This window comes from Nicotiana tabacum, chromosome 19, assembly GCF_000715075.1.
Source record: "Nicotiana tabacum cultivar K326 chromosome 19, ASM71507v2, whole genome shotgun sequence".
NCBI lineage: Eukaryota > Viridiplantae > Streptophyta > Magnoliopsida > Solanales > Solanaceae > Nicotiana > Nicotiana tabacum.
In genome coordinates, this window is record NC_134098.1 from 77,949,064 (window position 1) to 77,961,838 (window position 12,775).

Below are 12,775 nucleotides of genomic sequence, written 5' to 3' on the forward strand. Positions count from 1 at the left end.
AATGCTCATGCACTTGTGATACTGAGTTTTGGGGTTTCTCTTATGGTTATTCGTTATTGTGGTTCACGTTAATATTTTTATTCATTTTGTAAATTCTATGATATACTGTTAAGTTAAGGAAAATCACGATTTCAAAAAATACTAAAATGAGTAATTAAATTGGTAAATCACCGTTGGCTTGCCTGACGGCAGCGTTAGGCGCCATCACGACCTATAGTGGATTTTGGGTCGTGACAGCTTGGTATCAGAGCGTTAGGTTCACTTAGGTCTCACAAGTCATGAGCAAGTTTAGTAGAGTCTTGAGGATCGGTATGGAGACATCTGCACTTATCTTTGAGAGGCTACATGGCTGTTAGGAGCACTTTCCTTATTGATTCCTTTATCGTGCGGTTTGATTCCATTGAGTCTTGTGCCTCTATTTCCTTCCTTCTCGTTCTTATACGATGTTGAACGCCCGTGTCAATTGAGCACCGAGGAGTTTTAGTGGTACTATAGATGTGGTGTAGGATGCTTTTTCCCTGCGTATTCAGGCAGGCTATTATCGGTGCCTTGCGAAAGGATGTTCTGTCGATTTGGCTTAGTATCTGTACTGCCTATGGTTTTGTGGTTACGCACATATTGCTATGGGGTCCGTGCATTGCTATCGCACGATATTGATGTACTGGTGGGTGCTTGTTTATGCGTCAGGGCGGTAAAATGGCTTGAAAGGAGGATTTCTTACTGCGTGATTTAGAGGTTCAATATTTAATTCCAGCAAAGGAAAAGCAATTGGACTGTGAATGTTCAGATTTGGGTTGATGGAGTAACGAGACTTGGAATTTTCAAGCGTGGTGGAATTTTCGTTGGGATGCGGTATTGTAGTCCTTATTTGAATGCATTACGGTTCACCGGTGTTATAGTCTTCTTTGATTTTTGCCTTCGGGGCAGGGTGTTGTGAAATGGTGCCTGAGGGGCGGTTGTCAGAGATAGTGGTGTGCAGCGGTTCAGAATCGATTTGGTATTTCTAATGTTGATGGCTCGAGAGAGATGATATTTGAAGAGGTTTAGAGTTGGTAGCAATTAGTTAGCTTAGGTGCTACAGAGATGAATTTTGATTCGATGCAACAATTGGGTAATGAAGAATGAGGAAGGACATGTGGGAGGTATTTTGCGGTGATGGAATTACTAGCAGGTCAAGTAAGATAAGCGGAAGTTGGGAAGTTTCTTAAAGGAGATGGTTTGACCAAAGTAGGAGAGGTAGAGTAGCATATGGATTCTGTGGTATAATAGCCACGTACCTTCAGAAAGTGTAGAACGATTTGGGAATCGTGATGGAAGGTGATTTGGTATATGTATTTTCTTGGAATGATGGTTACCATACGGAGAAAGAGTAAATATGGCAGAAAAGAGTTTTCTTGGTATGAAGAGGGATGTGAAGATTTGACTATCGTTTCATATGCGTTATGACTTGAGTTTGGATGATATTGTTGAACTCTCAGTTGATGCTAATGGGTAAGAAATAGACGTATACAACATCGTGGAAAAAGGTCGGATATGAGATTGTGGCTGATGATTCAGAGTGTTCATAAAGTGATTTAACAAAACACTTCGAGAATTTTGGCGGGTTAACGGTGCGAGATCATGCTAATTGAGAAGAATGAATCATTGTGGGCTCAATATTTTGTGATTATATCTTAAAGCTAAGTGGGGGAGCCCCACCAGTTACGATTGGAGCGCGTGGTTATCTGCTTGTGCGGTTTATGGTTATCGATGCGCTAAAGGATTCGTTATGATTAGGGAAAAGGAAACGTCAGGGTAATTCGAACAAGGAACTCGATGAATGGGTGCTATACTTCGCCTTATTGATTGAGGTGCATGATTTGGGAAGACTCAATGTTTATGCTTCTTGTGGATGTAATGTGCAAGGAAATGAATTCAGTCGGTTGCTTCTTTGAGAGGGTATTCATGTGCTAGCAGAGCAATGTAGTTTGGTTATATTGGAGACTGGGCCAGAATGGGTGAATCTTAACAATAGTTCAGTGAGTTCAAGAATTTAAGTCGAGTACCTAAGAATTTTGGGTCCGTTGTGTAGTTAAGGGTCGAGTTTCTGTAGTGGATTGTGAATGGGACTTGTTGTGTTCTAAGTTATTATCGGGTATGCGGTGCGGTATTGGAGAAAAGGAAGAAATAGCTTCGGATTTGTAGGAGGTCATGTAGAATGGGTATACCAGTTGGAGATGCCATTGTGCGCATGAGGAGGTATGAGACGAATCATGGATATTAAGATGATGTGGTCTCGCGATTCAGATCGCTCGGGATAAGTACGGATTGAGTTCGTTATGTCATAGATGGAGCTATTATTATTTTTAAGACAGGTCCAGAGTAAATGTAAAGAAGTTGGGTTGGTTAGTAATAGTTGAATCAACGTGATTGTGGAAATGATCAGTTAATTCGGTGTGCGAAGTTATAACATGTAGTTTGTGGTTATATGTGCGAGCTCGGCAGCCACCAAAACTTTATTGAATTAGGAGGTATTTGATTCATATGGCTTTGTGATGTAAATGGATTTTTAGAGAGTCATGGCGGTGTAGATCACGACTTGAGGTTGTATTTTCTGTGGTTTGGGAATTCAGTTGTGACCATTGGTTCTTCTAAAATGAGCTAAGTGAAAGGTTTTCTAGCCAGTGAAATGTTCATTCTACTAGTAGTTAAGGAGTTATGATGAATTCTAGTATTCTCATGTAGCGGCATGATAGGTGCACTAAGTGGCATGGGGATTCGAAAGTTGAGGATCAAAGTTGTGGTTCGGTGTTGGCAAGAATGTCACGAGCTCGGATGAGCAGGGGTGAATTTCAAATGTTTAGAGTAAAATGGCATTTTCTTTAGTGTCAACTGAGAATGGCGTTCTGTGTAGAGGTTTTGTGTATTGATTTGCGGATTCTTAATTTGCTTTACAGAATTTGAACGGTTGGTGGTATGGATGTGCAGACTTTTCTACCTGAGCGGAAGGTCGTGGGAGCGTGCCCCACGAGAAAATATAATTTTTATAAGTATGGAGTATTGGTCATTTGATTGTGAAGGGTTAAAGCCAAGTATGGAGGTTTCAATAATATCGCTATGGTGATAGTTTATGCCTGAGAGGAGTTCTATTCCTTGGGTTGTGGACTGTGTGAGTTTGTTTCGGATTTGACGGTTGTTCTTATGTGCCATGTAGGTTGTGAGATGGCTTGATTATTCTCACATATGTTGAGGTCCCATGTAGCTTGTGGTGCTATATAAGCAGGATAGCTCTCGAGATGCAGATCATATATCATACCTTAGCTGTGCTTGGGTTTTGTAGCGTATGGCGCTATCCGTCTCCCCAGGGTTGTATTTTTGCACTGGCGTGCTTGTGGTCGATATTCATTATTTCGTAAGTATAAGTGTTATGGATTGATGTGTGTTTTCTCCTTAACTGTTATATGTGGGTCGAGTGGCATGCCGCCACGGGTATGTTGTTTGGATCGGGTTGCACGCCGCAACGGTATTATGTGTGGATCGGGTTGCACGCCACAACAGTGAGATATTGAGTACGGTTCTGTGTATTTTGTTTCTCATTCACTGAGGAAAGTTCATAGCGTCTGCTCGACCGTTTTGTTCGTTACACGGGCTGGATAGTTCTATTCCAGAGTTCGTTTTTCCTTATGTATCGTATTCGAGTTAGTAGCCTGTTGTAGCATTGTTGGCATCATACGAGCTCTTGGTCAGTGTTTGAGGTTGCTTATTACCGGTGTAGCTTACACTGGGTGAGACGAGACTATTGGACCTAAAATTTGTGCAATCGGATTTATATAAGGTACATTAAAGAGAAAAATATCGTTGTTCAGTTCAGATTGGGAAAATGGTCCTTGTCAGGAGGAGAGACTCCATGATTCATTGATTCGGCAGGTGGTTATTAGTTTCTACACGTCTCTTTCGTCGTGGCAATATTGTGAGAATTGGAACAAGGCTTATATGTGCCACGGGGTGTATTGTGGGCAACAGATACGTGAAATTACAGCTGTTGTGCTTGGAGGAGGTTTACTTGGGCAAATGAATTATGTGGTGCATGGTGTGATTTCAGCATAGATTCATGATCATGTTTTGGTACAGTAAGTGGTGACTGGCATGATTTTTGTGTGTTTGAATCAAGTCTTGTAAAGAAATTCGGAGGTTGGAAATGGTTCTAAGGCTTATTTATTGAATAAAAGGGAGGACCTTTAGTCCGGCTACAACTGAGGAGCCAAACTGGGTAGTGATGGGCACGGGCAGGTGCACAGGGTGTTAAACAGTAATTTTGGACAACTCTGGAGTAGTCCTTAGCACGTTCAAGGACGAACGTATGTTTAAGTGGGAGAGAATGTAACGACCCGACCGATCATTTTGAGCTTTAGCACGTCGTTCGGCGGTTTGAGGCCTTGTGTAGCTTCACTTCAGGTGATATGACTTGTACGTGTGGTCGGAATTTAATTTCGGGAAGTTCAGACTTGGTTTGGAAAGAAAATTCTAAATTTGAAAACTTTAAGTTGGAAGAGTCGACCAAACTTTGACTTTTGAGTAAACAACCTTGGAATAGAATTTTGATAATTCCAATAGCTCCGTATGGTGATTTTGGACTTAGGAGCGTGTCTGAAAAAGTATTTGGAAGTCCGTAGCTAATTTAGGCTTGAAATGGCTAAAATAGAAATTTAAGTTTGAAAGTTTGAGTCTGTTATGCCAATTATGACTTGTGTGAAAAATTTGAGGTCAACCGGACTTGATTAGATAGGTTTCGGCATCGAATGTAGAAGTTGGAATTTCTTAGTTTCATTAGGCTAGAATTGGGGTATGATTCGTATTTTTTGCATTGTTTGATGTGAATTGAGGTTTCAACTAAGTTCGTATGACGTTTTAGGACTTGTTGGTACATTCGTACCGGGTCCCGAGTGGCTCGGGTGTGTTTCAGGGTGAGTTTTGAGAGAGTCTAGCCATTTCGGCACTCTGATGGTGTTCTGGATCTTTGGAAGTGTGGGGGCACATTTTGGAGTGCTGAGGCAGAGGAAAAGTGCGGACCGCAGACGAATTGTGCGGACCGCAGAATTCCTCTCGCGGCCGCAAAATTGAGATTCTGCAGATTCGATGGTCCAACTTCGGAAGCTTATATCGTTTAATCTACAAAGAATTTGGAGATGATTCAAAAACGAAAGTTGTAAACCTTTGCGTCTAGTGTTCAGAAAGGTGAACTAATTATCATTTGGACATTTGTACAGAATCTTATGGTTAATTTACTGAAGCCTGGTACTGCAGCCACAGTTGAAGTGCGACCGCATAATTTGGACCTGCGGCCGCGGGACCTGGGATGTGCGGCCGCACAAACAAAAGTGCGGTCAGCACAATGGGGGATCAGATTTTGTACTATATGAATGAGAGTTTCATCTCATTTTTTATTTTTGGACTTTGGGAGCTCGGTTTGTGACGATTTTCCGTGGTCTAACTCGAATTTGGTTAATATACATGAATATATCATTGCTTTCATCATTTAATTAGTATTTTGAGATGGAATTTTGGGAAAAACTATAGAAATTTCATAAAAATGAATTTTTGGGTTTTAAATGTCGATTCGGAGTCGGATTTGAGTGAAATTTGTATGGGTGGACTCGTAATCGAATGAGTTGGTGAATTTTGTGAGTTTTGATCGAATTTCGAGACATGGGACCCACTGCCAACTTTTCGAGTGGAGTTGGGAATTTTTATAAATTGTTAAATTTCAAGCATTGGAGTATATTTTGATTGGTTTGTATGTTGTTTGAATAGTTTTGGATCGACGGGCATTGGTTTGATGTGTTAGAGTGGCGTTGGAGCCAGCTATGGAACTTCGGAGTGAGGTAAGTCTCTTGTCTAACCCTGTGAGGGGGAAACTACCCCTAGGTGTTATTTATTGTTATGTGCAACTAGTTATGGGTGCTCTGTATGCACGAGGTGACGAGAGTCCGTACGTAGCTATAGAATGTTTATGTCCGGGTAGACTTAGGATCTTATCATGTAATATTTGAACTACTTGAACTCATTGTGCTGGCTTACTTAATTGAAGTTATAAATGTAATTGATTTAGAAATAAAAATATGTATACTAGGCCAAGTTTTAACACTTGAGTGGTGGGCGAGTTATTTGAAAAGTGGTAAAGATTATATTCATTTTATGCTCTTGCGCTATAATGTAAATGCGCATCTCATAATTTCGGGAACTTCCTTCCATTTCTTGTGGAGCAGGCCGAACACCTCGGCAGTATATAGATGCATCTATGGTTTGTGCTGCTCGACCCTCGACAGTGTACACATTATTCTGGATCGGACCGAATGACCTCGGCAGAATCGTGCGTTATATCGTTAGTAGCCCGAATATTCACGAGCAAGTCTTTCCACTGATGCCCGGCATTTTATATGGTATTCCTTATTTATTTGATTATGACACTTGATATTTTTTGTGAGTTGATATGGTAGAATACAATATTTAGAAATTCATGCTTTAAAAGAAGTAAATTGGAAGATTTTGTAACTTACAGATTTATCCGATCATTGATGTATGCCTCATATCTGCTCTTGTTTTATTATATTATTTTATTGGACCTTTAGTAAGTGTCGATGTCGACCCCTCGTCACTATTTCTCCAGGGTTAGGCTCGATACTTACTGGGTACACGTTGATTTACGTACTCATGCTACACTTCTGCACTAAATGTGTAGGAACTGACATGTTCATTTGCTGATCATCTTGGCGCGTAGGCGCATCTGTTGAGGAGACTTTATGTGAGTTGTATTCCAGGCTACGGATCGCAGCCCACAGAGTCTCCATCATACTATTTGATTTATAATGTCTTATTTACATTCTGGACAAACATTGTATTGTTGTTGTATCTCTTAGAAAAATGCTCAGGCACTTGTAACACCGGGTTTTGGGGTTTCTCTTCGGGTTATTCGTTATTGTGGCTTACGTTAATATTTTTATTCATTTTGTAAATTCTATAATATACTGTTAAGTTAAGGAAAATCACGATTTCAAGAAAATACTAAAATGAGTAATTAAATTGGTAAATCACTGTTGGCATGCCTGACGGCAGCTATAGGCTCCATCACGACCTATACTGGATTTTGGGTCGCAACATATAACATATATTAGAAATGCATCAGAATTTATCCCCTACACACGTGAACCGTTTCATCCTCCTGGATAAAACGCGTGATGAGAGATATACATATATAAGTATTAATCTAAGAAAAAGAAAAAATTAATACTACTTTATATATAAAAAATCTTTTTGGCTTTCAAATTTACAATCACAGAAGAAAGCTTGAAAGAAACTGTGACCACACATATTCTATGTGTAATAGACTGGCTAACTTAAGACCTTATCAGTTATTTGGTCCTGGTTTAAATATAAACCAAAAATTACGTGAGCCAACATTCGATTTAAATCATTAAATGGTTAACCAACCAGTTACTTAGGCATACCGATCACCATGGAGTTGCTCATGTGTATGTGACTCTGTTTTTGTAAAGGCCTTCATGAGATGCTCTGGTTGTACAATAACTTAGATATTGACCAGATTAATTGGTTAAGCATTTAATTACCAAATCTATGTTGGACTTATAAGGCTCCATTGCTTCACCCTCAATGGCTACAGGTATGTCACTATAGTTCTGAGTTTAACGTCGTCAGCTCGACTTATTACTTGTGAAATTCATCAGTCTATCAAAGTGACCGATGAATGTTGCTTAAAATGTCCTCCAAAGTACAATTTGAGTCTTTGACCATTTACCTTAAACTTGTCACCTCCATTGTTCTGTTGGATTTCAATTGCTCCATATGGAGTAACATTTGTTACATTGTAAGGACCTGTCCACCTTGATTTTAATTTTCCTGGGAATAGCCTGAGTCGACTATTGTAAAGAAGTACTTGATCTCCAATTTTAAAAAAAAATTGTCGAATCAAATTGTCATGCCATTTTTTTGTTTTTTCTTTAAAAAGTTTTGCATTTTCATTGGCTTCCAACCTCATTTCCTCCAACTCATTAACCTGAAAAAATCTATTTTTACCAGCAGAGGTGAATTCAAAGTTTAATGCTTTTAGTGCCCAAAAGGCTTTGTGTTCTAATTCAACTGAAAAATGACAAGCTTTCCCAAAGACTAATCTATATGGGGATGTTCCAATTGGCATTTTGAACGCCATTCGGTACGCCCATAATGCATCATTTAATTTTAAAGCCCAGTTTTTTCTTGAGATTCCAACCGTTTTTTCAAGAATTCTTTTTAACTCGTGGTTAGAAACTTGAACTTGCCCTTGAGTTTGAGCATGATATGGTGTTCCTGGTTTATGAGACACACCATATTTTATCAGCAAAGCAAAAAATTATCTATTCATAAAATGAGTCCCTTGGTCACTAATGATTACTCGTGGTGTGCCAAATCTGGTAAAAATATTTTTTTTGAGAAAATTGCACACAATTCGAGCATCATTTTTCCTTGTGGGGATGGCTTCAACCCATCTTGACACATAATCTACAACCACAAGGATATATTCAAAAGAATGAGAAGAAGGAAAAGGACCCTTGAAATCTATTCCCTAAACATCAAATATTTCATATACTTGTATTGATTGCAATGGTATCTCATCTCTCTTAGTGATGTTACCTATTCTCTGACACCTGTCACAATTTGCAACATATGCTCGGGCATCTTTAAAGAGAGTCGACCAGAAAAATCTAGCTTCTAAAAATTTAAAGGTTGTTCGATTTGATGCATAATGACCTCCAATTTCTCCATCATGACAGTGATATAAAATTTTATTCATATCTTTTTCAGGCACACATCTTCTAATGATATTATCTACCGCCAAAAGCTTTACGATCTCCTTTTTTACTACTTACTGCGTTGCTGGATTCAATCTCCTTTAGGGCTGGACTATTGGCCTGAAGCTATCCTCCATGAAGATTTTGTGCATACAAACAGCTGGATTAATCCCTTTGATATCTTCTATAGTCCACCCCAAGGCTCATTTATGTGCTTTCAACACTTGAATCAAATTTTCTTCTTGTCCTCAATAAGAGAAAATAAAATAATTACTGGAAATAATTCTTTATATAATGACCCGACTTGTCATTTTAAGAATTAGCGTCTCGTCCAACGACTTAAGGTCACGAGCAGAAGAACAATTCTTATTTTTGAAGCTGAAACAAAAAGAGTTAACCGGAGTTTGACTTTTGAGCAAACGAATTCGGAATGGAAATTCGATGATTGCAATAGCTTTGTATGGTGATTTCGGACTTGGAAGTGTGTCTGGGTATTTATTTTGAAGTCCGTAGTTAAATTTGGCTTGAAATGGCAAAAATAAGAAATTGAAGGTTTGAAAGTTTGACCGGGGAGTTGACTTTTTGATATCGGGGTCAGAATCCGATTTTGGAAATTGGAATAGGTCTGTTATGTCATTTATGACTTGGGAGAAAATTTTGAGGTCAATCGGACTTGATTTGATAGGTTTCGGCATCGAATGTAGAAGTTGAAGTTTAATAAACTCATAAGTTTGATTCAAGGTGCGATTCATAGTTTTGGTATTGTTTGATGTGATTTGAGGCCTCGACTAAGTTTGTATCGTGTTTTGGGACTTGTTGGTATATTTGGTTGGAGTCCCGGGAGCCTCCGGTGTGTTTCGGGTGTGTTTAGGATCATTTTGGGCTACTTTGGATGTTGGTTTTCTGATGTATGGTGTTGTTCTCCGCGTTCGCGAGGTGTCTCTTGCGTTCGCGAAGAAGGATTTGGCTTCTGGATTTTGTTCTTCGCGTTCGCGAAGAAGGAAATCCTGATGTCCGTCACCCGACTTCGAAAGCTTATATCTTGCAATCTATAAGGAATTTGAAGATGATCCAAAAATAAAAGTTTTAGTCATTTGTGTCTAGTTGTCCGTGCAGATTATAGCGCTTGGGCTGCAGGAGCCCATCCGGAGTCTATACACACCCCCAGTGAGCGTAGGTACCTACTGAGTGCGAGTGTCGAGTGTTGAGTGCTGAGTGACTGGAAGGCATGAGTGATTGTGAGGTATGCCCGAGGGGCTGTTTACGAGTGATTGTGAGGTAAGCCCGAGGGGCTGTATACGAGTGACTGTGAGGTCTGCCCGAGGGGCTGTTTATGATTTTATCATTGAGTTGCATCGCATTGGCATGCACACATGACATATATGCATAGAGATGTATTTTTCTCATGATGTACTGCATCACATCATTCATGATTTTATCACATTTACACAAGTTATCTAGAAAGAAAATGAAACATCTCAATTATTATTGAAAGGATTTTTAGGAAAAATTATTGTTTTCAAACTTATTCATATTTTCAGCAACTTCGGTAAACGATTTGGGTTTTCACTGATGTACTTGAAAGGAAGAACTATTATTTTTGAAATCATGATTTTGCTAAGCATTTTATCTGTGAGTTACTTCTGGTATTATTTGCTTTATGTTGTTATGGACTATTGTGGACTATTGGTTTTGGACCCGATCTTGGTGGAAGCTCGTCACTACTTTCAACCTAAGGCTAGGTTGTTACTTACTCAGTACATAGGGTCGATTGTACTGATACTACACTTCTGCACATTGCGTGCAGATGTTGGCTATTGTTGTTGATGTGCTCGATGGTTGCGGGATTTGAAGATGTACCTGTGTTCCTGTTGTAGCTGCCTCTTGTTCATGGTAGCCTTAGATTTATAAAAGCTCTGTTTATGTACTATTCAAACAGACTATGTATTTATTTCATTTTCGCTTTGTGAACTCTATTCTTAGAAGATCATGATTTGTACTACCAGTTCTTGGGGATTGTATAAGATTAAGACCTTTATTCACTTAAATTACTTTAATAATTATTATTGGAATTGGATAGTTGGTAATTGGCTTACCTAACGGGTTAGGTTAGGTGCCATCATGACTAGTTGGATTTTGGGTCGTGACAGTAGCTATCAGATGCTTCATTTTAATTGCAAACGAGTTAAAAAATAAACTCATTTCTTTGTTGATTTCTTACTTGGTTTAAAATATGAAAGTGGGCTGAGACCCGTATTTTATAATTATGAAATGAGGTGTCACAAAGTGACTTTTATTTGAAAGAATTATACTTGAAGGATATTTATTTGAAGGAATTATATTCGAAAGATTTTTATTTGAAAAACTTATATGTGAAAGATTTATATTTGAAGGACATGATTAATTGGTTGTTGTTGTGTTCCTTATTCGTCTGAGCAATATTTATGGTGTTCTTGTTGTCTTGTCGTTCATACCCTTGATTGATCTTTGTTGTCGTCACTGCTACTTGTTTTCTATTATCCCTGTATATTACTATATTGCACATGTTAAATGACTAGTGAGTGTCTTGACTGTACCTCGCCACTACTCCACCAAGGTTAGTCTTGATACTTACTAAGTACCATGGTTTTGTACACATACTACACTTCTGCACATTTTTATGCAGAGCCAGGTATTGGAGATATCAAATTCGGTCAGAGATTAAAGTGTGATTGCAAGGATTAAAGGTAGGGCTGGTTGGTCGTTGTAGTCCCTTGGAGTCTTTCCATTTTATTGTATCGTTAACACTTATTCGAACAGTATTGTTTATTCGATCCTTGAGATCATTGCATGTATTCAGTTAGAGTTCGTGACTCAGTATTACCAGTTTTGGGAGGTTGTTTGAATATTTCCGTTGTTGGTTTTGACACTTGTATTGAATTAAAAATAAATGTCTTGAATTGTTATTAAAATCGGCTTACCTAGTCTTAGAGACTAAGTGCCATCATGACGCCTGTGGTGGGATTTTGGGTCGTGACAAGTTGGTATCAGAGCTCTAGGTTCATAGTTTCTACGTGTCATGAACGAGTCTAGTAGAGTCTTGCGGATCGGTACGGACACATCTATACTTATCTTCGAGAGGCTACAGAACTATTAGTTGTTGATTTTGGAGTTTGAGCCTTTGTATATCTATTCTCTCATGGATGGTGAGGAGACGCGCTATCGGGTTAGTTGAGCAGACACCCGTGCATTCTGCTAGGGCCGCAAGAGGCGGGGCCGAAGTAGAGGCCGAGGAAGGGCACATGTCATAGCTAGAGTACCTGTTAGAGCAACAATTGAAGAACTGCCAGTATCTCCGGTTGGGGAATAAATACCAGAGACACCTGTTGTTACCCCCAGACTTCAAAGAGACTTTAGCACAGTCCCTAAACATGTTTGGTACATTGACTCAGGCAGGATTGATCTCCGTTTCGCCAAATATTTCACAGATTTAGGGGAGGAGTTTAGACTCCTACCGCCCGTATTCCAGAGCAGCAGGTTCATATTGGTCAGGTTCCGTGTATAGTACCAGTACAACTACCGAGGATGCCTAGGGATTTCAAAAACAAATAAGAAAAAAAATATCACAATATTCTCCGCACCATGGGCATTCTGGAAGTGAGCGGAGTTGTCTTTACTACATTTCAGTTATCATGAGCAGCGTATTAATGGTGGCAAGTTTATGAAGAGGGTAGACCGACCAATGCAATACCACCAACTTAGGCTCAATTTTCGGAGATGGTTTTGAAAGAGTTTGTATCCCAGACACTCCGGGATGCGTGGCCCATAGAGTTTGAACAGTTGTGTCAGGGCACCATGACAGTGCCAGAATATGCTATCAAGTTCAGTGAGTTAGCCCGTCATGCACTTATATTGGTTCCTACAGTTAGAGAGCGAGTCCAGATTCATTTAAGGGCTTGATTATGATTTTAAAA

At 39.3% G+C, this 12,775-nt stretch overlaps 1 protein-coding gene across 1 annotated transcript; it reads right to left on the minus strand.

The window, feature by feature from the left end:
- Nucleotides 1–7,717: 7,717 nt before the first annotated feature.
- LOC142173559 (uncharacterized) lies at nucleotides 7,718–8,203 on the minus strand. The gene has a single exon (XM_075239171.1). The coding sequence runs from the start codon at nucleotides 8,201–8,203 to the stop codon at nucleotides 7,718–7,720; it is 486 nt and encodes a 161-aa protein (XP_075095272.1).
- Between the last annotated feature and the right edge of the window lie 4,572 nt (nucleotides 8,204–12,775).

Bases quoted from the DNA above. Each gene is read 5' to 3' on its own strand.
- LOC142173559 (XM_075239171.1), bottom strand. From the start codon at position 8,203: ATGGCGTTCAAAATGCCAATTGGAACATCCCCATATAGATTAGTCTTT.